General features: G+C 42.0%; 11 protein-coding genes and 1 non-coding gene across 12 annotated transcripts; 4 read left to right on the top strand and 8 right to left on the bottom strand.

Moving 5' to 3' along the window:
- Positions 1–1,305: 1,305 nt before the first annotated feature.
- On the bottom strand, positions 1,306–5,352 carry PICMEDRAFT_58916 (hypothetical protein; the record flags this gene model as incomplete). The annotated part of the gene is made up of 2 exons (XM_019163329.1): positions 1,306–4,598; positions 5,346–5,352. 2 exons carry the CDS (start codon positions 5,350–5,352, stop codon positions 1,306–1,308), a joined length of 3,300 nt encoding a protein of 1,099 aa, XP_019017776.1.
- PICMEDRAFT_t81 lies at positions 4,989–5,060 on the bottom strand. The gene has a single exon. It is a non-coding gene; the product is annotated as a tRNA-Gln (tRNA).
- A 136-nt stretch (positions 5,353–5,488) lies between the features above and the next one.
- Positions 5,489–6,712, top strand: PICMEDRAFT_16499 (hypothetical protein). The gene has a single exon (XM_019161228.1). The coding sequence runs from the start codon at positions 5,574–5,576 to the stop codon at positions 6,261–6,263; it is 690 nt and encodes a 229-aa protein (XP_019017775.1). The 5' UTR covers positions 5,489–5,573; the 3' UTR covers positions 6,264–6,712.
- On the bottom strand, positions 6,425–6,721 carry PICMEDRAFT_33877 (hypothetical protein; the record flags this gene model as incomplete). Its single annotated transcript, XM_019162852.1, has 1 exon — positions 6,425–6,721. One exon carries the CDS (start codon positions 6,719–6,721, stop codon positions 6,425–6,427), a length of 297 nt encoding a protein of 98 aa, XP_019017774.1.
- Positions 6,722–6,887: 166 nt separating this feature from the next.
- On the top strand, positions 6,888–7,703 carry PICMEDRAFT_58914 (hypothetical protein; the record flags this gene model as incomplete). Its single annotated transcript, XM_019163328.1, has 1 exon — positions 6,888–7,703. The coding sequence occupies one exon, from the start codon at positions 6,888–6,890 to the stop codon at positions 7,701–7,703; it is 816 nt and encodes a 271-aa protein (XP_019017773.1).
- Positions 7,704–7,797: 94 nt separating this feature from the next.
- Positions 7,798–8,505, bottom strand: PICMEDRAFT_22406 (hypothetical protein; the record flags this gene model as incomplete). The annotated part of the gene is made up of 1 exon (XM_019162258.1): positions 7,798–8,505. A coding segment is annotated over one exon (708 nt), but the record flags the coding sequence as incomplete, so codon positions are not given.
- A 325-nt stretch (positions 8,506–8,830) lies between these two features.
- PICMEDRAFT_72709 (hypothetical protein) lies at positions 8,831–9,601 on the bottom strand (the record flags this gene model as incomplete). The annotated part of the gene is made up of 1 exon (XM_019164280.1): positions 8,831–9,601. One exon carries the CDS (start codon positions 9,599–9,601, stop codon positions 8,831–8,833), a length of 771 nt encoding a protein of 256 aa, XP_019017771.1.
- A 424-nt stretch (positions 9,602–10,025) lies between these two features.
- PICMEDRAFT_72708 (hypothetical protein) lies at positions 10,026–12,371 on the bottom strand (the record flags this gene model as incomplete). The annotated part of the gene is made up of 1 exon (XM_019164279.1): positions 10,026–12,371. One exon carries the CDS (start codon positions 12,369–12,371, stop codon positions 10,026–10,028), a length of 2,346 nt encoding a protein of 781 aa, XP_019017770.1.
- Positions 12,372–12,731: 360 nt separating this feature from the next.
- On the top strand, positions 12,732–13,094 carry PICMEDRAFT_72707 (hypothetical protein; the record flags this gene model as incomplete). Its single annotated transcript, XM_019164278.1, has 1 exon — positions 12,732–13,094. One exon carries the CDS (start codon positions 12,732–12,734, stop codon positions 13,092–13,094), a length of 363 nt encoding a protein of 120 aa, XP_019017769.1.
- Positions 13,095–13,210: 116 nt separating this feature from the next.
- Positions 13,211–13,900, bottom strand: PICMEDRAFT_33424 (hypothetical protein; the record flags this gene model as incomplete). Its single annotated transcript, XM_019162823.1, has 1 exon — positions 13,211–13,900. The coding sequence occupies one exon, from the start codon at positions 13,898–13,900 to the stop codon at positions 13,211–13,213; it is 690 nt and encodes a 229-aa protein (XP_019017768.1).
- A 2,117-nt stretch (positions 13,901–16,017) lies between these two features.
- Positions 16,018–16,440, bottom strand: PICMEDRAFT_72705 (hypothetical protein; the record flags this gene model as incomplete). The annotated part of the gene is made up of 1 exon (XM_019164277.1): positions 16,018–16,440. The coding sequence occupies one exon, from the start codon at positions 16,438–16,440 to the stop codon at positions 16,018–16,020; it is 423 nt and encodes a 140-aa protein (XP_019017767.1).
- An 811-nt stretch (positions 16,441–17,251) lies between these two features.
- PICMEDRAFT_33342 (hypothetical protein) lies at positions 17,252–20,161 on the top strand (the record flags this gene model as incomplete). The annotated part of the gene is made up of 3 exons (XM_019162813.1): positions 17,252–17,622; positions 17,902–18,137; positions 18,459–20,161. The coding sequence occupies 3 exons, from the start codon at positions 17,252–17,254 to the stop codon at positions 20,159–20,161; spliced, it is 2,310 nt and encodes a 769-aa protein (XP_019017766.1).
- Between the last annotated feature and the right edge of the window lie 15 nt (positions 20,162–20,176).

Raw genomic sequence — 20,176 nt, 5'->3', positions numbered from 1 at the left:
AAGAGATACCCTTATCCTTAGCAACAAGTTCTTCAGAGCCTGATTGAAGTGTTTTGTTTTCATTGTCATCATCAGCTGTGATACTGTTGTTAGCATCACTCAGACTGTCATTAAAAGTAGAATGAGCATTAGGTTTCATTTTTACCAAACTGATTCTTGCTTTCACCTTCGAATATTCGTCCAAGGAGGAGCTCATTGCTCTTTTCGAACTTCTTCTTCCATGCTTAATATTATCAGGTATCATGTCTTCGCCACCTTCGTCATTCTGTTCATCGAGAACATCGTTGTTTTCCGCTAACAAGATACCCCTTGCCATAGAATTCAAGGATCTTGATATTGGAGTATTTTGAGTTGCACTAGCCATTTCACTATTGATCTGTATCGAAGATGGAGGTACTTCAGAAGCAGATATGAAAGAAGAGCTTGTAGAGCTGATCGAAGTCCCCATTGCCGCGTAAGAGGATGTGTTGTTTATACCACCAATCATTGAAGGGTCAGTGTTGCTACTTGGCATATTTTGGTTAGAGTTAGTGTTCTTCTCTATGGGTGGCAGATCAGCTTGTAGCATCTGCTGAGGAACCAATGGTCCCTGGGGCATCAACGTCTCCAGGTTTGTAATCTCCGCCAGGCTTTGTCTTACGCTCATCGTATTGCTACTCTGCATGCTACTTTCGTAAGGTAACATGGGCACAGAGCCCAAAGGTGGAGGTCTGCTGGAAATATCGGTGTTGGGAACTGTGATCGATGCAGATATTGGTGAAGCTAAGGGTGATGAGATCGTATCGGACCACGCCTGTATGTTTTCGTTATTTGTCTCCTCCTGATCGGGACTGTCCAAATCTTGGTGTCTGGTTGTGGCTGGAATATCTGTTACAGCAAGAACTTTCTCGTCCTGGTCAAAAGGCATCAAGCGTATCGTTTATATGTTTCCGTCTTGAAGCAGCCGGAGCCCGTGTGAATGTTTAGATCGGCCGGGCCTGAGCGTAAGTACACAGCAAAGGGTGCGCCAATAAGATAAGGAAGAAGAAAACTGCAGCCCTACCAGCTGAGCCAAAAAGACAAAAAAGTTCATCTACCTTTCTCGAGATAAGGTGGCAGCGGCCTGTGGCGAGCAATTGAGTTCTTGCAGAGGAGAAAACAGGGGGATTTACGCTTCGATTACCCATCGTGCGTTGCTCGTACAGGAAGTGTAATGCGGAGTTATTATTAATGTCGACATGGGTACGTGGGTAGATATATAGATAGATGCACGCTTGGGTGCAGGGGTGGAGCCCTCGGAAAGAAATATGTCCAGCTGTGCAAGAATCAGAACTTCTCCACCAGAGCGACGAGATACTTCATAAATTGTCTATCAGTGTTGCTTACCAAAGCCTGAACAAGTTCATTTGACAGGTCTCCTGGAAAGCCGAAGTTGTTGGACAACACACTGGAAATTTGCTGACATCTGAACTCGTTGAATCCGGAAGGAAGTAGTTGTTGTTTGCCGACGTCTTTGTTTCCTATAGTGGTAGCAGTGGTAGCAGTAGCAGTAGCTTCAGTCTTTTTCTTTTGCAGAGTGTTGGCATCTGGATACTCGTATCCTATGTGTGCAATTCCCTTTAGCAATCTGCATGTCTCTAATGTGACATTGTTTCTAAATTGTGCGTCCTTCAAGAGGTGTTTATTGGCTGCTGGAACTTTGAGACCCAATTCCACACTCAAAAGAATTGAGTTGTTAATTAATATCTCGTCGACCTGCTCAAACTTGTTGCTCTCATTTCTGTAATTGTCCAGTGGATCTATCACTATACCACTGCCGATACCCTGGCACAACATATTTAACACGATCAGGGATAATTTGACAACGGAGAGATCAGTAACGGAATAGTTAGAGGAATAATTTAAGGACATTTTGACAGTGTTGACTAACATCTCCTTGTTCTCTTCTGTGGAAAGCCATAAAGAGTTCAAGTGGTCATTCGAGATAGCAATGAGAATTGACAAAACGGATCTCTGCAAATCTAGTACCTCCTTTTTACTAAAGTCGTCTGTAGCGCTAGCTGTGACTGCTTCAATTCTGAAGAAGATTTTACTCAAAAATGGAGCCAATAGGGATTGCAACAACAGATAGGAATTTTCGTTGTTGTTACTTTGATGAAGGATTTGAGAAATGAAGTTGATCAAATTGATAATTTCAGACATCTTCAACTTATCAAAGTTGATCATTACACACGAAATGAACTTTGAAAGAATAGATTGTAGTAATTCCGTGTTGTTGTTGTTGTTGTTGTTTAGAATGATGTATAATCTAACAACACAAAACTGAATCGACTCTCTCACTATATTGAAATCAATGAAGTTTTCCATTGTGATCATAATGACTTGTGATATTTGATCGAAAATATTTAAAAGCTTTATGTTGTTGAGCGTTTCAGATCTTAGATTTTCAAAACCTTTCAAAATGTTTCCCATGGAAATTAATGAGTGATGGACCTGGATGAGCACATTTAGATCCAGCTTGTATGAAGTTATTGAGGTAATTCCGCTTTCAAGGTTCGAGAATAACGGCTGTAGTACATTTTCAAAAATGGTAATCTTGGAGTCTTCATCCGATACAAAGGTAATCAACAGCCCAACACTTTCAAAAAGGTAAAGTTGATTTTCGAACGACCCAGTTTCTTCTATTAAAGATAAATCTAGGTCATGCAATGATGCGACATCCGTAGATGAAACTGCTTTATTCTTGTTGGAAAGGATTTCAAAATTAAGATTCAACAAAGGTAGTAAAGATTTAATGAGCTCCTCAATGATATAGTCGTTAATTTTCGGCTTGGTCAATTTCAAAAATCTGTACAGTAAATACCATGACCTATGTTTAACTTTTTCATTAGCACTGAAAACACCAAAATTAGAAATGAAAACGTTCAGGACCTTCATCAAAGTATCTTCCTTATTAACCCCTTCGACCTGAATGTTGTTATTGGTGAAAAACGGATAATGTTTGAGTAGTAACTCAAAAAACAATAGCTGGATTAACGGGTGGCTAATTAAAATTTCGCCTGAATTGTTGATAACTTTACATAACATTTGGTTAAAAACAAAGTATGGTCTCGAATTATTGATCATGGTTTTAGGCAAATTCATAATGTTGTTTCTGAGCATATCACTGTAGTATGTGAGAACATACAAACCCAATTCAATGGTTCTCCAATCTTTCTCGCCGCCAGCTCCACTTGCACCAGTGCTGATGTTAAAGAGGAATTCGTTGATGCAACCGATGAGCACCTCCAACGCTAAACTTTCATTTAATAGCACAATTGAATCTAGAAATACATTGAGCTTGTTTCTTATTTCGTTGAATTGCTCAATGGTCTCATCGTCATCACCATCATCGTCTGGATCAAATTTCAGTTTCATTATTATATTTTTTGATAAGGTCGACAATAGCTCATCGTTATTCAAGGATGAAAAGTTAACTGTGTCATTCGTGATATTTTTCTTCAAGAATGAAAGGAAATTTCCAATAAATGGGAAAACCTCTAATGAAATATCATCAAATTCATTTGATAAAAACTCAAATATCAAAGGGAAAATTTCCAATATTTTTGAACATGCAATACTTCTGAATTCGTCGTTTAGTAGCTCCTGTGGAGATGCATTATCTAGTACTATTATTGCTTCAACCCCTATTTGATTGATAAGTTTAGCTAGTGCCATGGCCACATCAAATTCCATTATCTTTGAGTTCAAGTTCATTTGGCTCAGCATCGTGCCCAAGTTCAAGAAGTTCAAAAGCTCTAACTTTTTGGCCGATGGCATTTTCTTATGTAAAATTTCATTGAAGGTGTTCGCAGTGACAATCCGTCTCTTGCTGTTATCATTAGAGCTTAGGAATTGGTAAAGAAAAGACATATATTGCTCATCTAGAATTAGATTGATTTCAATCCACGAAATATAGTAACCTATGCAGAGGATGGTATTGTTAACTATTTCGTCTACTATTTTGTCGCTGGGAGAAGAAACTGCTGTGAGTTTGGATAGTATTTTTTTCCAGATGTTTGCCAAGTCTATCATGTCGTTGGCTCTAATGGAATCTTTCAAAAGATTATTGTGGTCTTGGGAACGACTGTCTCTGGTGATCATTTGATCTCCGATTTCTTGATGAATCACCAATAACGTTCTGATATAATAGTCGGTTGCAATCTCATTGAAAGAGTCTGTAGTGCTGTTGTAAGAGAGTGACAACAAGTCTTTTATCAAAGTTGAGTAACAGTTGGTGGTGCAGTGCACGAAAATGAGTCCCAAGGTCTTTGACAAGGCATTTCTGAGGAAGAAAGGTTCAATTTTGTTGTTCGCAATCAAACTGTCCAAATAGGTGAAGATTACTTCTTTTATGGTAATCTTGTCCTCGTTGGGTAGGAACGGTAACCTATCATCTACTACCTGGAAGGCAAAAAATTTGGTATGCAAACTGGTAGAATCTAGTTGGAGAAGCTTTAAGCAGCTTTTCCAGCCTTCAGCAGAAGTCTTGATTTGTGTGATAAAAGCCAAGGCCTGCTCCTTCAAAATCTGGTCACTGGAAGGGCTGTTTGCTATTTCAACAGCCTGCTGAATTTGTGCTTCCATTTTCTTTATTTACTTTTCCGGGGATCGCTACGGAGGGTAAAGGCTGAAAAGAAACGAAAAGGGAGGGAAGGACCTGCTGAAACTCTGGCAGTCTGATATGGAGTGCTTTGATGCCGAGAGGACGAAAGTGGGGATCAGAAGGCAAGCTTGAGTAACCCACACTGTATGTAGCCGCAAGAAAAGTGAGTGCAAGATTGGATCAGTCTTCCACCTAGCTGAAATTTTTCACCTTGCCACACTACCTCTCTAGCTCTCCTCCAAATGTCACACACCCAGCTCTGTCGCAGGAAAAACAAAAATAACAAGCACAGTGAGAAGCTCGAGTTTTACCTGGAAAAAAGCGAGAAGTGAAAACTCTCAAAGGTTTCGAAGGAAAAAATAAAAGGTCGTACCCGGATTCGAACTGGGGTTGTTCGGATCAAAACCGAAAGTGATAACCACTACACTATACAACCAATTACGCAGGGAGGGGCAATGTGTGTCTTCATGATGTGCGTGGTTGTATCCCCAAAAACCTTAGCTTTAGTCGTTATTGGTGTAGAGGGCTTCAAGTATGCCCTAGTATTTTCGTATCCAGATGTTTGGAAGAGTTTAGAAGTGTTTTAGGCTAGATATCAAAAATGCATATGAAAAGCAGGGATTCATCAGCCATCTAATTATTTCTTTCACCTCTAACTTATCAGCAAAATTGTTTTTATTTCACATTACGTAATCACACGTTGCGGCGGGGCACGTGCAACCCGACATACAACCAACTTTTCACATGAATCTGATCTACAATTTTTGATTATAAGTCTAGGTGTGCCCCACATGTCACAATTGGTGCTTTAACTGGTACTGTTAACTCACTCCACTTAAAACTATAGAGCCTAGACAGCATCATGGGTTGTTGTTGTGCGTCAAAGAAAAAGGCTTCGAGCGAGTCTCTCGATCAAGATAAGAACGAAATAAGCTCCGTCACTGCGTCGATGTCCTCCTGTGCCGCACGGAGTAACGATGCTTTGGTTTTATCCTCCGATCCGATTCACCCTGCAAACTTGATTTGTGAATTTTGTAGGTTGTTTTACCAGAATGGTTGGGTTACCGGAACTGGAGGTGGTATTTCCATCCGGGATGACGACAAGATTTATTTGGCTCCTAGTGGGGTACAGAAGGAGCGTATGCTCCCAGAAAACATATTTGTGATGTCATTCAAAACGCAGGAGTATATTAGAAAACCACTAAGCTTGAAGCCTTCCGCATGTACTCCTCTTTTCATGGCGGCCTACTCAAAAAGAAACGCAGGTGCATGTATTCACACCCATTCTCAAAACGCGGTGATGTGTACCTTACTGTTCGATGAGGTCTTCGAAATCTCCTCCATCGAACAAATCAAAGCTTTGCCAAGAATAACACGTCCAGGGAATATGTGGTATTCAGATAAACTAGTGATCCCAATCATTGAGAATACAGAAAGAGAGGAGGAACTTGAGTCTTCCTTACGAGTGGCAATTGAGAAATATCCTTCAGCCACGGCGGTCTTGGTTAGAAGACACGGGATTTACGTTTGGGGGGAGACCACTTGGAAGGCGAAAATCTACAATGAAGCCATTGACTACTTGCTGGAGTTAGCCATCAAAATGAAACAGATGGGCATACCAACAGTCAAGAAAGTATAAAACGTAAGTATGTTTATTTTATTTATTGAATGTATATAAGATGCGGCTTTCTTTGAGCAGATGGTGAAAACAAGCGTATCCCGCCATAATAAAAATTCTCAGGAATATTGTACAGATTTTGGATATTCAGAGCTGCACATAACAGTTTATCTGAAATCCAGTTATTTTAGAGGATTCTTTGTATCCTTTAATTCTTCCGCAAATATTTTGGTGTAATCTGTCGATTTCTCAATCTCTCCATCATAACTTCCAACGCAAATCACATCATCACCTCTTATCACCACACCCCCGATGCTCTTCTCTTGAGTGGATGCTTTTGATGAGAACGCTCGCTCCGTTGACATCGTCAGCACAACATTAGTGTTTTGATCGTACCCTTCCAGATTACCGACAAAAAGCCTTCCATCAGACGTTAGTATCTTAACCGGAGAACCCACAAACTCTCTTAGGCCAGACATAAACAAAATTGTAGCTTATTGGTTGCGACGGCTATAAAAACTAGTTGGCGGGTAAGCGTAAATCTGTGTACGATACATGCAATTAAAATTAACGTTATACAATCTGAAGAAATGTTGAAGTTACGTAATCACATTTGAAGATTGAAATAAGGCTCAGTAGATTTTCATGAAACACAAGTGTTTCAGAGAGCTTGAATTACAACTACTTCAACCTCAGGCCTTTTTCTATTATAGAAGCTTTTCCAAAAACCCAAGAAGAAAAAAGGACCTTTCAATGAATAGTGACTCCACGGACATCTCAAGTGACGTTGAAACTACGGCTGTGGAAGCTGACACTTTCGATAAGCAAGAGTTGATAGTGTGGGCCAGTAAGTTGGAGTTGGAAAGTATTGATTATAGAACCACCAGTATAGATTTATTAGAAAAATTGAGCAAGCTCTCGAAGCAGCTAACTGAATCTTTGGGCTCGGTAAAAACCCAAATATTCGAAATGAAGATCAACGGTTCAGAAAAAGACCGAAAACTCAAGAATTTCATTGAACTCACTGTTGCCGGAGAAGTGGACGAAGTATACGAAAAAATTTCCCAGGTCAGCAACAAGATAAAAGAACTGCACGGTTCAGTTCGTGCAATTGAAGCCTTAGATTTAGAATCAATTGAAAGAAAGTTCAATGCTTTCTTAAAAATTCAAAATAAAAAAAACAAGGAATATGAGGAACAACTGCAAACACTGCAGCTACTCCTGGATCAGGCAACTAAACGGACTCCACAGAGACCTACTCCACCATTTGAGGTAACAGCTGAAATCGGAACTGAAAAGATATCACAGAGGTGCAAGCCGAGCCGTCCCAATAAAGAGGATGGGAAGTTGAATGCTTATGCAAAACGTTCATATTCGTCTAAAAGGCCCGACTCCAAAGTGATAAAGCATTCACAACAACGTAGAACATCTACATTCACAAGAAAGCTTATTTTCGACTGAGAGTTCAAAGTTTGCCATTGAGTAATGTTCTGGACCCATCAATGTTGAGCTCTAAACTTTTGAGTTGTTTTTGTATCACTTCAAGTCTATCGTAGTAAAGATAGTATATTGGCATATATCTATCAATAAATCGCTCTACATCTGCATCACTCATTCCTCTACCTTTCACTCGAATCAACTCGTATTCTTGTTGTAGTCGCCATTTATAGACATTGGTAATCGCAGCCGTTTTGATGCATATGAATAGATCAAAAAGGCTCCATATTGCCTCATACTTTTCCAGGTTTCTATTGATGTCAACTATTTGGTTATCAGTGATATTCTCAAATTTCGGATACTGCTTTTTCTTTATGGCATGCCACTTTTTGATAAGGTCTTCATCGTTTGGAATTGACGTATATCCATTGAACCAACCCTCAAAAATGATGACATCTACAGGCTTCTCTATTTTCACCCACGTTGCAGGTGGCTGACGATCGCCTTTACCATTATGAGCAGATTTGTCGTAAATTGGGATGTGAATGGGGAAATGACTTGCGTCAAATGCCAAGAGTTCTTCAAAAACTTTGAGTAATAGTGAAACATCGTGTGTTCCTGGAAGTCCTCTTCCTTGTAACAAAACATTTCCCTTGTTGCGTAAATTGACTGCCAGCTGCTGCTCGTATGTCAGATAAAAATCATCCATGGAGAATTGGATAATATTAAGGCTGGGGTAAGCTTTTGACAAAGAATGTTTGATTCTTATGGATGAGTATGTTTTGCCGGAACCTTGTGGACCTTCCACTCCCAACACGATTGGCCGTGCATGCTGTGAACAATGTGAACGAATTCTTTCGTCAAGGAGTGGCTTAACGAATGCGACTGCTTTTTCAACAATTGCTGAAGTGCTCATTTTGAAATGACGAATGACTACGGCAACTTTTTTCGTTGGAATGCTTTTTGCTTGTTTAAAACATCATAAGCTCAAATAAAGAAAGTTCTTATTTTGACTGCATTTCCATATATTAGCGAACAAACGGTTTCCGTATTTTTCCCTCTACTTTTCGAGCCTTTGGCCGATCAATGATGGTTTACTCCATGATAGACATACCATTAGAAGAGACATCAAAATACAACATCTAAAAAAACTATAATGCTTTCAATTCCTTCAACTTAGAAATCAACTCGTCTACGTTATTCACCATTACCCCCGCCTTTCTTGGTGCTGGTTCCTCCAGGGAAACTGTTTCTAGTCTTTTGCTTATTTCGATGTTCAAATCTGCTGGCTTGACAACCTCCAATGGCTTCTTCTTTGCCTTCATCATCTTTGGTAAAGTGACAAACTTCGGCTCGTTCAATCTCAAGTCAGTACTGATCACCATAGGAAGTGGGGCCTTGACAACCTCGACACCGCCGTCAATTTCTCTTTCCACTTCAACAATACCGTCTTTTCCTATAGTAATTTTTGCTGCATTTGTAGCTTGTGACCAACCAAGTAACCCTGCTAGCATTTGTCCAACTTGGTTGGAGTCATCGTCGATGGCTTGCTTACCCAACACAACAAGATTCGAACCTTCCCTCTCGACAAAGCTCTTTAAAATCTTGGAGACAACTAAAGGCTCGACCTCCTCCTCTCCAACGTCAACTAGGGTAGAGGTGTCTGCCCCCTTGGCTAGTGCGGTTCTCAAAACCTCCTTCGCCTTACCTGGCCCGATAGAAACTGCGTGGATAGCTTCAACCAAGTCTTTATGATTCTTTCTCATCTTGCAAGCCTCTTCAACGGCAATATCATCGAAAGGATTGATGCTGTACTTTACACCTTTGGACTCTACTCCTGTGTGTGTTTTGTTGATTCTTGGTTTGAGTGCAGCATCGATGACTCTTTTGATAGGCACCAGTATCTTGATTTTGCTGGACATTTTTTTGGGGAGCTATTCTTGCTTTTTTGCTGGATAGTTCTTGCAATCTCTCTTATACCACAGAGGAAGAGAAGCCGGAGTTGTCAATCGAAGACAAGTTCACGTGAGCAGGAGAAACGGCCAGCGTGCTTTGGCTGACTCCCCGGGAAATAAACACCCTTTACCCATTACCACAAACATTTTTCACCTCCTTTTGGTTAAGCGACACATCGGTTGACTTCCCCGGGAGCGGGAAATCTGGCCGGAGCGAGGAACGCCCGGGCTAGCCAGGAGCTTTCGGACTGCCATCTAAATAGCCAGCCTCTGAGTAGTAGCATATTTATCCTCGCATCTGTCTATATATACAAACTCCACTACGTGTCTGCCATATACTATATGGGCGAAAGGGCCGACTCTGCATGCCACTAGGGTGCAAGAGAAGATGTTAGTCATCCACTGGGTCGAGTACACGGGTCCGTGCCTTCATGCGCTGTATCTTGGCCTTAAGGTCGTTGGTGACAGCAGTGGCACGCTTCCACCCATCGTCGGCGTCGTCAAAATTGTAAATCGAAACATTGTTGCGCAGCACAGGGATTTTCTCGGTTTCCTTTGCCTCGCCGGTGCTCGAGCCTATACTGAGAATGGATATTCTCCGATTGATATCGTTCGAGTCCTCGGGCACTTTGTTGATGCTTTCCACTGCCGTGTTTTTGTCATTCGACAGCTCCAGCTGTCCACTCAGCACCTTGTTCTTTTGTTGTAGTTGCGAATATCTGATTTGGCAGGTCTCCAAATCACTTCTGAGTCGGAATATCTGTGTGTCTTTGGACTTCAGTGTCATACTCATCGTGGTGAACTTCTCATGATAATCGTCGAGTTTGCCGTTCAGCGAGACTACATTTTTCAACAAGCTATCATTATTGCTTTTCACCTCCTCAAGATCGGAAAGCAGCACCTTTTTTTCTTCCAGCCAAACAAATTTCTCTGCCTTTAACAATTCCAACTCTTGAAGTTGCTGCGCTGATATACCGTAGTTGCTCACATTCGACGCCTTTAAAGGTTTTGACGTCAAAGTGTTTTTGTGGTTTGCAACATTTTCTTTCAATGGTGAAGTGGCAGCTCTCTTTGATGGTATAGAGCTACCGCTGGACCTCGATGTAGAAGGAGCTGCCGTTGTATTTTCATTCTCTGAGGTGTTAGATCCCACACCTCGTTGAGCTAAATTGGGTATTTTGTCATTTATTGAGGTGACTTGTTCCACGACAGTAAACCCTTCTCTTGTGGGACCTGTCTTTACGACAGCAGATTGACATATCTGCTGTACCTTTTTAACATGACGTTTGTCAACTCTATCCAGATATTTCCTAGACTTCTCAGATCCAATTAGTTTCATCAACGTACCGATCACTTCTGATGCTGCATTTCTTACCGTTACTTGAGAGTCTTGTAACAACTTGATGGCAGAAGCCATCATCCTCTCAATCTCGTCATTAGTAGGCAAAACCTTGGTCTCTTTTAAACATCGCACTAGATATTGCATGCTTTCAACTTTGACATGTGGTGAGATATGCACCATATACTCCACTGTAGGATCGACAATATCGTGAAATGAGGAATATTTGAAACAAGTATCAAGAACTTCAATTAAAGCTCCAAGTACAGTTTTTTTCCTTTCTTTGGTTCGTTCAAGCAAGGGAGATACCAAAGTCGAAGAATATTTATGAAAATTCGCTTTGAGCCCTTTTGCAAGGTCTAGCAATATTCCACAAGCCAAAGTGACGACTTGCAAATTGACGTCTCTTAAACAGCCAACCATGAGCGATATGAAATACGAGTAGTCCTCGTCTTGTATTTTCGGAGCTTTGAAAAATCCAGAGATCTCTTCTAACACTTCCACACGTTCCTTCCATACCGATTCTCTTAATCTTGTTGATAAGTCAGTAGGGAGTTGACTCAGCACATCCACAGGGTCCTCAAAATCATATGCATTGAAGACAGCCTTAGCTTCACCCGTACTTTCAATCACTGACTCTTCGGTCATCTGCACATCTTCATCATTCTCAGCTAAATTAGCACTCTTTTGAGAATAAGTCATTCTACTGGGTTTAGCTCCAGACTTTATTTCTTCAAATAAAGCTTTCAAATCCTTTTGCTGTATGGGCTTTATCTTCGGAAATATAGTTTGGTCAAAAGAATCACCAATATATGACCTAATGGTAACGGAAAGGCCAGAAGCTTCCCCTCTTACATTCTTGTCTGAGTGCTCAAATAACTTTGGTATACTGTTGATGATCAACTTGGGATCCATAGTTGGACACCCAAATGCTGAATATATATCGTTTATGGCCTTCACAGTGGCTGTAACTTGTTTTGGTGATTTGGCGCTTAGACTTGGAAGCATCAACTCAATCACTTCTTTGCCGGAATCTAATTCGACATAGAGCAAGAGTGCTTCGGTTGCTTCAGACCTGCTACTCGCCTTTGAAGATGTTAAACCCTTTTCAACTAATCCCGGAACCACTGTATCTCTAGTTCTTGAAACAGTTTCAGGCCTCGACTGTTTCAAAATCGTTGTGAGTGCTGATATACCCATTTCCTGGGCAGCAACATTGGAGTCAGTAACTATCTTCAGTAGACGTTGTGGGTTATTAACAAGTTGTGTGATCAGTTCATCAGAAATGCTTTTTTCAGCTATTTCCTTCAATTGGGAGTATCCTAATTGTCGGGCTTTCCATAGTTTGTGCTCCAAAAGTTCCTCAACCGGCAAGTTTTCAAATTCACTCTCTGACATCGCTGTTTTCTGTCAGCTGTGCTTGCCTATGCCATCTGTTCCCCATTACCCATCCATGCCTGCACCGAACAGGCTTGCCTGACACGGAAGAGAGAGAAACGTAAGGTAAACAAATGGATTCCACGGTGGCGGTGTAGCGAATACGCCGAGTGGCGCACGCGCCGTCATGAATCCAGATTCTTTGACGGTATTGATAAGCAATCGAAGCTGTCCCGGGCGATGACAAATTTAACAGGAAGGCTATATTAAGAGATGTTTCCCGGTTTGCTACAGTCAGTTGTTCATAGCCAATAGTATGTTATTTGTTATATTGTCTGTCGTTTGACTAGAGAAATTATTCAATCAGACACTGGCTTCATTATGTCTATACAAACAAGAAATTTCAATAAAATTGAATTCGTTCCATTGGCCTCCATTATCAGGCCGATAATGCCGGTGCTCGACAACGAGAAAATAGACACTATGGTTAACACATTGAATGGTAAACCTACTGCATCGAAGACCTGTCAACTGGAAGACATAACCCCCGGAGAGCTACCACCAATCGATGTATTGTGTGCTTCTCAAAATGGAGTAAAGAAATATTTTGCGTTCGGCGGATGCCACAGGTTCCAGGCATACGACAAGGCAGGAGTGCCGATGGTCAAATGCAAAGTTCTACCTGCTACAAAGAAACAGCTTAAACTATACTTGGGAAGTTCTGTTGACTCTTACTTCGATTGATTAGGAAGACGTATATTTTGTGAGTGGAGGTAATGATGATTAATAAAACTAGTATAAAAAACCCTATAAATGGATGAATGAATGTATGGAAAACTTTTTTCTGTGTATTTGAGTAATCAGTTGGAAGATGATTTTTTCCTGCACACTAATTGGTGTCGTTTAAATTTTGTTTCGGAATCGAAACTTTTCAAGCAAAGTTCACATCTATATTTTCTGAAATGTATCTTCATGTGCTTGTTTAGATTAGAAGATTCATTAAATCTTTTACCACAAATCTTGCATACCATAGGTTTGGCACCGCTATGTATTCTCAGGTGTATTGTCAGACTGGATGAAGTCTTGAAAGTTTTGCCACAAAGATCGCACTTGTATGGCTTTTCACCGGTATGTATTCTCATATGCTGTTTTAACATTAGATCGAGCGAGAACTTTTTGTGACATATTTCACATTCAAACGGCTTGTGCTTTGTGTGAGTGTTCAAATGTCTTATGATTTTCTGTCTTTGTGAGAATGGCTTTTCACCCCTGCAGCAATCCTTCCAGTGACAGGTATAACTTGATTTACCTGATTTTATGTGGGAAGTAATAATATGGTTGGTCAGATCTTCTGTCAGATCAAAATGCTCACCGCATTCAGATTTTGTTTCCGGGTTAACCCAATGACAAACATGAACATCGCTGTCTTCTTCACTGTCGTCTAAGTTTGTTCTTTTCAACAACTCAGTATGTTCGGGAACGTGCTCTAGAAACTTATCTATATCAATTGTAGTAAAATCACAGTGATCCCATCCACAACGCAGTTGCATATTCGACTGCTTGATTTCATTTACTCTCTTGTCATCAATATCGTCACCATAACAACCTGGAGACAAAGGAAGAAACTGCAAATGATTCTTGAAAAGATGAGTATCCAGCTCGTCGGAGTCTATTTGAGTGTTACATTCATCCCATTTACAGATTAGTGGATCATTTTTGATCAGTTTCCTTTCGCCGGAAATGTCCTCCATTTTCACCTCAGGATTTAGCTCTATGCTCCCATTGGAGGTATGTCCAGCGTGTTTGTTAGAGTGAAAATGTTCTTCGTGAGAAAAATCATTGTTTCTGTGATAGTGATGCTGCAAATGATGATGATGTGTTTTTTGGTGTGCTTTCAGAGAAGAATTTCCATGGCATACTCCATCCAGAGATTCATGGCATTTTTTCTGAGATGCAAGTTTCAAATTGTTATGCTTGTGGCACTTGTTCGGATGAGAGTACTGTAAGTTTTCCAGTTTCATTTCTGGATCATCAAAAATGTAATCCAGATTACAGATTGAAGATGTTAAGAAGTCCGTACAGTCATTTGGATCCAAGTCCAGACTTGGTGGAGTATCAGGGGAATCATTATAGGGCCTCTGTTCATTCCCAACTTCACAGTCAGGTAAAATGAAATCGTGCTTGATTTTTTGTCCATTTATTTCGTCCTCGAAGTGTAAATGATGATGATGATTTACTTGGTTGTTGTGGGAGCAACCATTTGCATTATGGTGATGAAAAATGATGTCGTGGGTATGCGATCGTGATGAATCGTCTGGATTGTGATGATGTAAATGCAATAAATGGTGATGATGTTTATTTTGATTTTTCGTAGTTGTTTTCAAGGAGTCCCGAATGCTACTTGAATTAGTGCTCGGCAGAGGCTTAGGATAGTTTTCAGTTTTGATGGATGAGATAGGAGGGCTGATCATGGGGTACTTGCTGTTCAAAGAGGCCTCGTCAAAGTTCAAGGTCGAGTCATTACAACAAGCTGAGAAGAAATTGTTTAAAATGATCATTTCAGACAAATCTGAATTCTTTTGATTTTGATCTAGACTTTGGTCGGGGCCGTCGTTGATGTTGTGGGTATGGTTGTGGCTATGTTCATCATGGTGGCTGTGATCATGGTTATGATGCTGATGTGAGCACTTGCCATTGGCAGGGTATTGGGCCTTGTTGGAGAGCTCGTGAGAGCTCGACACACAGCAGGGATTAAGGTCAATCGGCGTGCAGCAATTGAGTATGTCTGTCGGCAGAGCGTTGCCCGGGTTCGTTTTCACACTATCAGTGTCGTACGGAGAGGAGTCGTTTTCATGTTTAGGAGCCTGCGACATGCCCAAGCGGCTATTGTTACTACTGCTAGTACTATCCTCCAGGCAGTTGCTGCCGTTGACGGCCAAGTCCAGATTCATATCCATGTTCAGAGGATCCATGTTCATCATGTCCATGTGCATAATACCGTAGTTCTTGTTGTCGGAGTTGGCATCCAGCTTGAAGCGTCTGTTCCCTGTCGGTTCTGTGTTCAAGGCATTCAAATGCGAAGGATCAAAACAGCACTGCTGAAGCTGGTTGAAGACCTCCGAGTCGGCATAACACTTGTTGCAAGCGTCCGGGTCGCTGGAGGTGTCCTTACTCCGCTTCACATCGCTGGATACTTGCAGAACCATTTTGCTGTCCGGAGTAGGAATACTTTTGGGGATATGTGAGTGTACAAGCCGGGAGGCACTGATTCTAGTTCTTGGTGGCAAAGAGAAGTACCATTCGGGTTATGTTAAAGCGATCTTCTTGCCTTATACAAAAATTGCCGGCCTATAAACCAATGTCGTGAAGGAATTGCCCAGTGTTCTTGCTTTCGCCATGCAGGGGACACATTAAACCAGGCTTCGAGTTTCGTTTCCAGTGGAGAATTTCACAGAAAATGGCACTATTGCTCCCATCATCCGAGTGACTCGGCCCAGGCTGACCCCAGAGACACCCCCACAACTTCCAATAACCCACACAGTATATAATTTGTTGATTCATGGGAGAAGAGAACCCGTTGAGAAGCTCTGTCATCTCTCAGACCCGCACCCTGCTGGTTGCGAGAGCCCCGCCTCCACAGGGTCACGTGCCGCCATGGATGTGCTCCCTACCCGTTGAGCTGGCTGATGATCTCGCCCTGGACCTGCTCACTGCCCTCCACCGACGCGACGTAGGAGTCCAGCAGATCGTTGATGCGGTCGAGCAGCTCGGTGTCGGAGTACCTGCCGTCCTTGCCACTGCCAGCACCGTCGCCCGCTTCGCCGTCGGCCCTGCCACCGCTGGTGCTCAGCTTTTCTCGCTCAACATGCCGTTTCACAAGCTCTGTCTGTATCAACGCAGAAACCTTCCCCCGGTTTTTACTGAATAGCTCGGGTTCTTTCTCAATCTTACACTTCACCAGCTCGCCGATCAGCTCCTTCAACTGCTGCTGCCTCGTCTCGTCTGCTACAAAGGTGTCAAAGAACTGCTTCCTCCGTGCGTCGAAGAGGCCTTGCCTCTTGTACTCGGCAACGATCTCCTTCTGGTCCATAATGGAATGTTTTCACGCCGCTGTCCGTCCCCCCAGAGTGACTGTTCTCCCCTGCCCCCGGTCCGATTGGTTACCCCAAGGTCCTCTTCTGTCCGCCATGCTCAGCTCTTTTTGCCAACCCTGTGTCTTCCGCTCGCCGCTCACCCCATCCTCGCCAACTCCGCGCCGCAGCCAATCACCTGGAAACGGATGCCCCGCCAGTCATCCCGCGCCACACCCGCCGGAAGGACTCACGCTGGGTGGGATGGCATTTGTTCTCGGCCCTTCTAGTCGATGTGCATCTGCCATGGGTAACATGAGTCTCTGACTGTCCGAGGCACAAAGTCACATATTTACGTATCCGAGGCCAGGGAAAGGACAGGAAACGTGACACGGGCACGGAACAGTTCCTGCTCAGCGGAGTGCAGAAGGAACAAGGGAAGACCCTCCCCACAGTTATAAACGTTAGCACGTACGCAGTTCAGTGTGGCCCTGTGTGTTTATGATCAGCCGACCAAGAACCGAGTGAGCTGATAGCTTTCCACGCATTCAACACCAACGCCTTCTTATGAGCACATAGTTGTATATATACAGACATTGGAAAACAAAGAAAAGAGAGAAAGAAAACCGAGTTAAACGAAGACCCAAATCTGGTTTGCATTTTAGTGTCATTTTATCTCGAAAATTCTGACACACCCTGGATAAGTTAGGGAGAAAAATAAACGAAAGCATCTATCTATAAGTAGTTGCACGTATCAGGAGCAGACTGCGACATCTGCTCTTTTTGTCATAGGCGCCGAAAGCTGTAATGTCTGACCCGATAAGACTGTCCATGCTCATAGACGAGGAATCGAAATCGAACAACACCAGAACACCTGAGCTATCTACTGAAAGTCCGAGTTCGCCTACCGGTGAAAAATCTTATCTTGATGCAAACGACGATGAATCGAAGCCCAAGGGAAAGCTCCGTGGACGGAAGAGAACTCTAGCTGGACCCCCGTATCTTTGCCAGTTCCCTGACTGCAACAAAAGCTTCCAGCGCTCTGAGCATTTATCCCGACACAAACTAAACCACAACCCGAAAAAGATCTTCAGCTGCTCCCACATTGGATGCGATAAGACTTTTGTGAGACACGATCTTCTTTTGAGGCATCTGAAGAGACATGAAAACAAAATACAGAAACAAAAGTTGACGACAAAACCGTCTGAGTTTCTCAGCACCGTCGTTTCGAACAATCTCCGAAACGAACATTCTGCCAAAGCACAACATTTGGAGAACCTAACAAATACGCTGGACCTGAAATATAGAAAAACACAGCCGTCAGCATCTCACGATAGCCCAGTTACAGCAAAAGACATAGTGCGTCAACACTCCAATCAAAATACCCTAATCGATAGTATTGAAGCACCAGGTATACCAAGCGGATCACTTTCAACAACTGATCCGTCAGTAGACATCAACAATGGCAATTTAGGTGGTAGTATCAACAACAGCACAGCTCCAAATCTATTTAATTGGTTGTTTCCAGAGACCAGTCTAATCTCTGGAACAGATCCCCCGACTCACCACAACGCTGAAAGCTACATGGGCCACTCAACTGAAAACAATCCTCTTCCAACTGTGAATTTTTTGAGCAGGACAAATGTTAACAGCAATCATAATCTGATGTCCTCTTATACCAACACCAACACCAACACGAATCCCAGCAACAACATCAGTAATAATAATACCAGCGGGAACAACAATTTCCTATTTGATATGAGTGAGTTCAACATTAATAATGATTCTCATAACTTCTTTATCGTTCAAGATGACTTTTCACCTTCTTCCTCAAGTACCGGCCATTTCAGCACAACCTCCGACCAAAGGCCTGCATCACGCAATGACCAGAACCAGAACCGTGCTTTTGAAAATTCAACTTCTTCCAAAAATGACTTACAGTCTTTTCAGCAATCCCAGGGTCAACAAGCCAGCGAGTCGTCAGCATATCATTTTGATGAAGGTTTACTGTATTCTTTAACTCCGAAGCAAATGAAAGAATTTGAGATTTTGATCCCGACTTTGAAAGGTCACGTTGATTTCACAAAGTTGAAGTTTGAGAAAGCCTTGAAAACGTATTGGAATTTTTTTCATCCACGGTTTCCCATGCTCCATCGTCCGACTTTCAACTCAACGGATGCCCCATTACTATTGTTATTGTCGATGATTATTTTGGGCTCCAAGTTGTTTATGTGCGTTGATAACATCACTTGCCCTGATGATAAAAAACTAGTTCAACCCAAGTCTCTAGCTGACACAATCAGTGAACCACTTAGATGGCTATTGTTTGCATCTCCATTTTTTCAACCCCCAGCCGAAGTCTGGATCATTCAAAGTTTACTGATGTTGGAGTTTTATGAAAAACACTGTTCTAGTCGTAAGCTCCATGAAAGATCTCATTTGCACCATGGTACAACCATTCAACTTCTAAGACGCTCACCTACTCTAGGCGGTGCACCAACAAAGATAAACACGGACACTGCTAATGAAGAAACTGAAAATTGGTGCAAATGGATTGAAATTGAATCTATGAAACGAGCAACTTTCATGTGCTTCTACATGGATGCAATTGACGCAATTTGCATGGGCCACCAGATGTTCATATGCTCCCACCAGATTCAAATGACCATGCCTGTAGCAGATTCGGTATGGGAATCCAACTTTACTCAATTCATTAGGAATTTCAAGAAGGAGGAGAGGCCGAGACAATTTTTGATTGTCTTGAGGGATATAATGAATGGGAAACCAACAAAGACCAATTCGTTTGGTAAAAAGATACTGTTAGCTGGTTTGAGTGCAATTCTTTTCCAAATACAACAGAGAGATCTTCAGTTGTTTTTTGGGCTCGACAAGTTCACCAACACGATTTCCAAGAATTGGCGTGATTTATTAACAGCTGCGTTCGCAATTTGGAGAAATGATGTTGGAAGCTCATGTTGTTCTTCAAGAACTGCAATTGATAATTTGAACTCATTGGGAAACTCGTCTCAATTCTCAACATCTGACACAAGATGTAAATGTATTGCGTATCATTTAGCGCACATTTACATGTCCATCTCCCATTATGACATTTTTATTGTTTGTGGTGCTCCTTGGAGAATGAATGTCAAGCCTTCTTCTATACATGAGAGGAATGCCATCAAACGGAGGGTAATGGAGTGGTCAAAGACAAGGCATTGTGAAGTTTCCGTGGTCCAGTGTTATCTATCACTGTTTGAGATGTTTTTGTCTCCACAGGACTCGACCTACGAATATCAGTACGACTATTTACCGGACGCTGATCTTTTTTTCCGGAGTTACATGATCGGATACATTCTGTTAGTGATATGGGGCTATTTATACAGCAGTGATAAGTTGAAGAATATTGATATCAATCATGAAGATAACAATAGTGGATACTTATATTTGAAGAAGATGCGGACTCAATTCACATTGAAAAGTGAAGGGATATTGCTCCACACGTGGTTTGCCAACCCATCTGGGGCTGAGTTTTATGGCGACTTGATGAGATGGGTGAATGTGCTGAATGACATTGAAGGACTCGAAAACATAGTGGGATTGTTAGACATGATAGGCAAGAAGCTAGCCAGCGCCGATTATACGGTTGTGCGAGAAGTTGGAAAATTGTTGCTATTCTGTAAGGACAGAACTATTGGCTGCACGGATAAGGAGATCCTTGAGGATATGTATCATCCGGACTGAACATGATGCATTATT

The sequence above is a fragment of the Pichia membranifaciens genome (assembly GCF_001661235.1).
Source record: "Pichia membranifaciens NRRL Y-2026 unplaced genomic scaffold PICMEscaffold_3, whole genome shotgun sequence".
Classification (NCBI taxonomy): domain Eukaryota; kingdom Fungi; phylum Ascomycota; class Pichiomycetes; order Pichiales; family Pichiaceae; genus Pichia; species Pichia membranifaciens.
This window is presented reverse-complemented; position numbering and strand designations above follow the sequence as displayed.

Bases quoted from the DNA above. Each gene is read 5' to 3' on its own strand.
- PICMEDRAFT_16499 (XM_019161228.1), top strand. From the start codon at position 5,574: ATGTCCTCCTGTGCCGCACGGAGTAACGATGCTTTGGTTTTATCCTCC.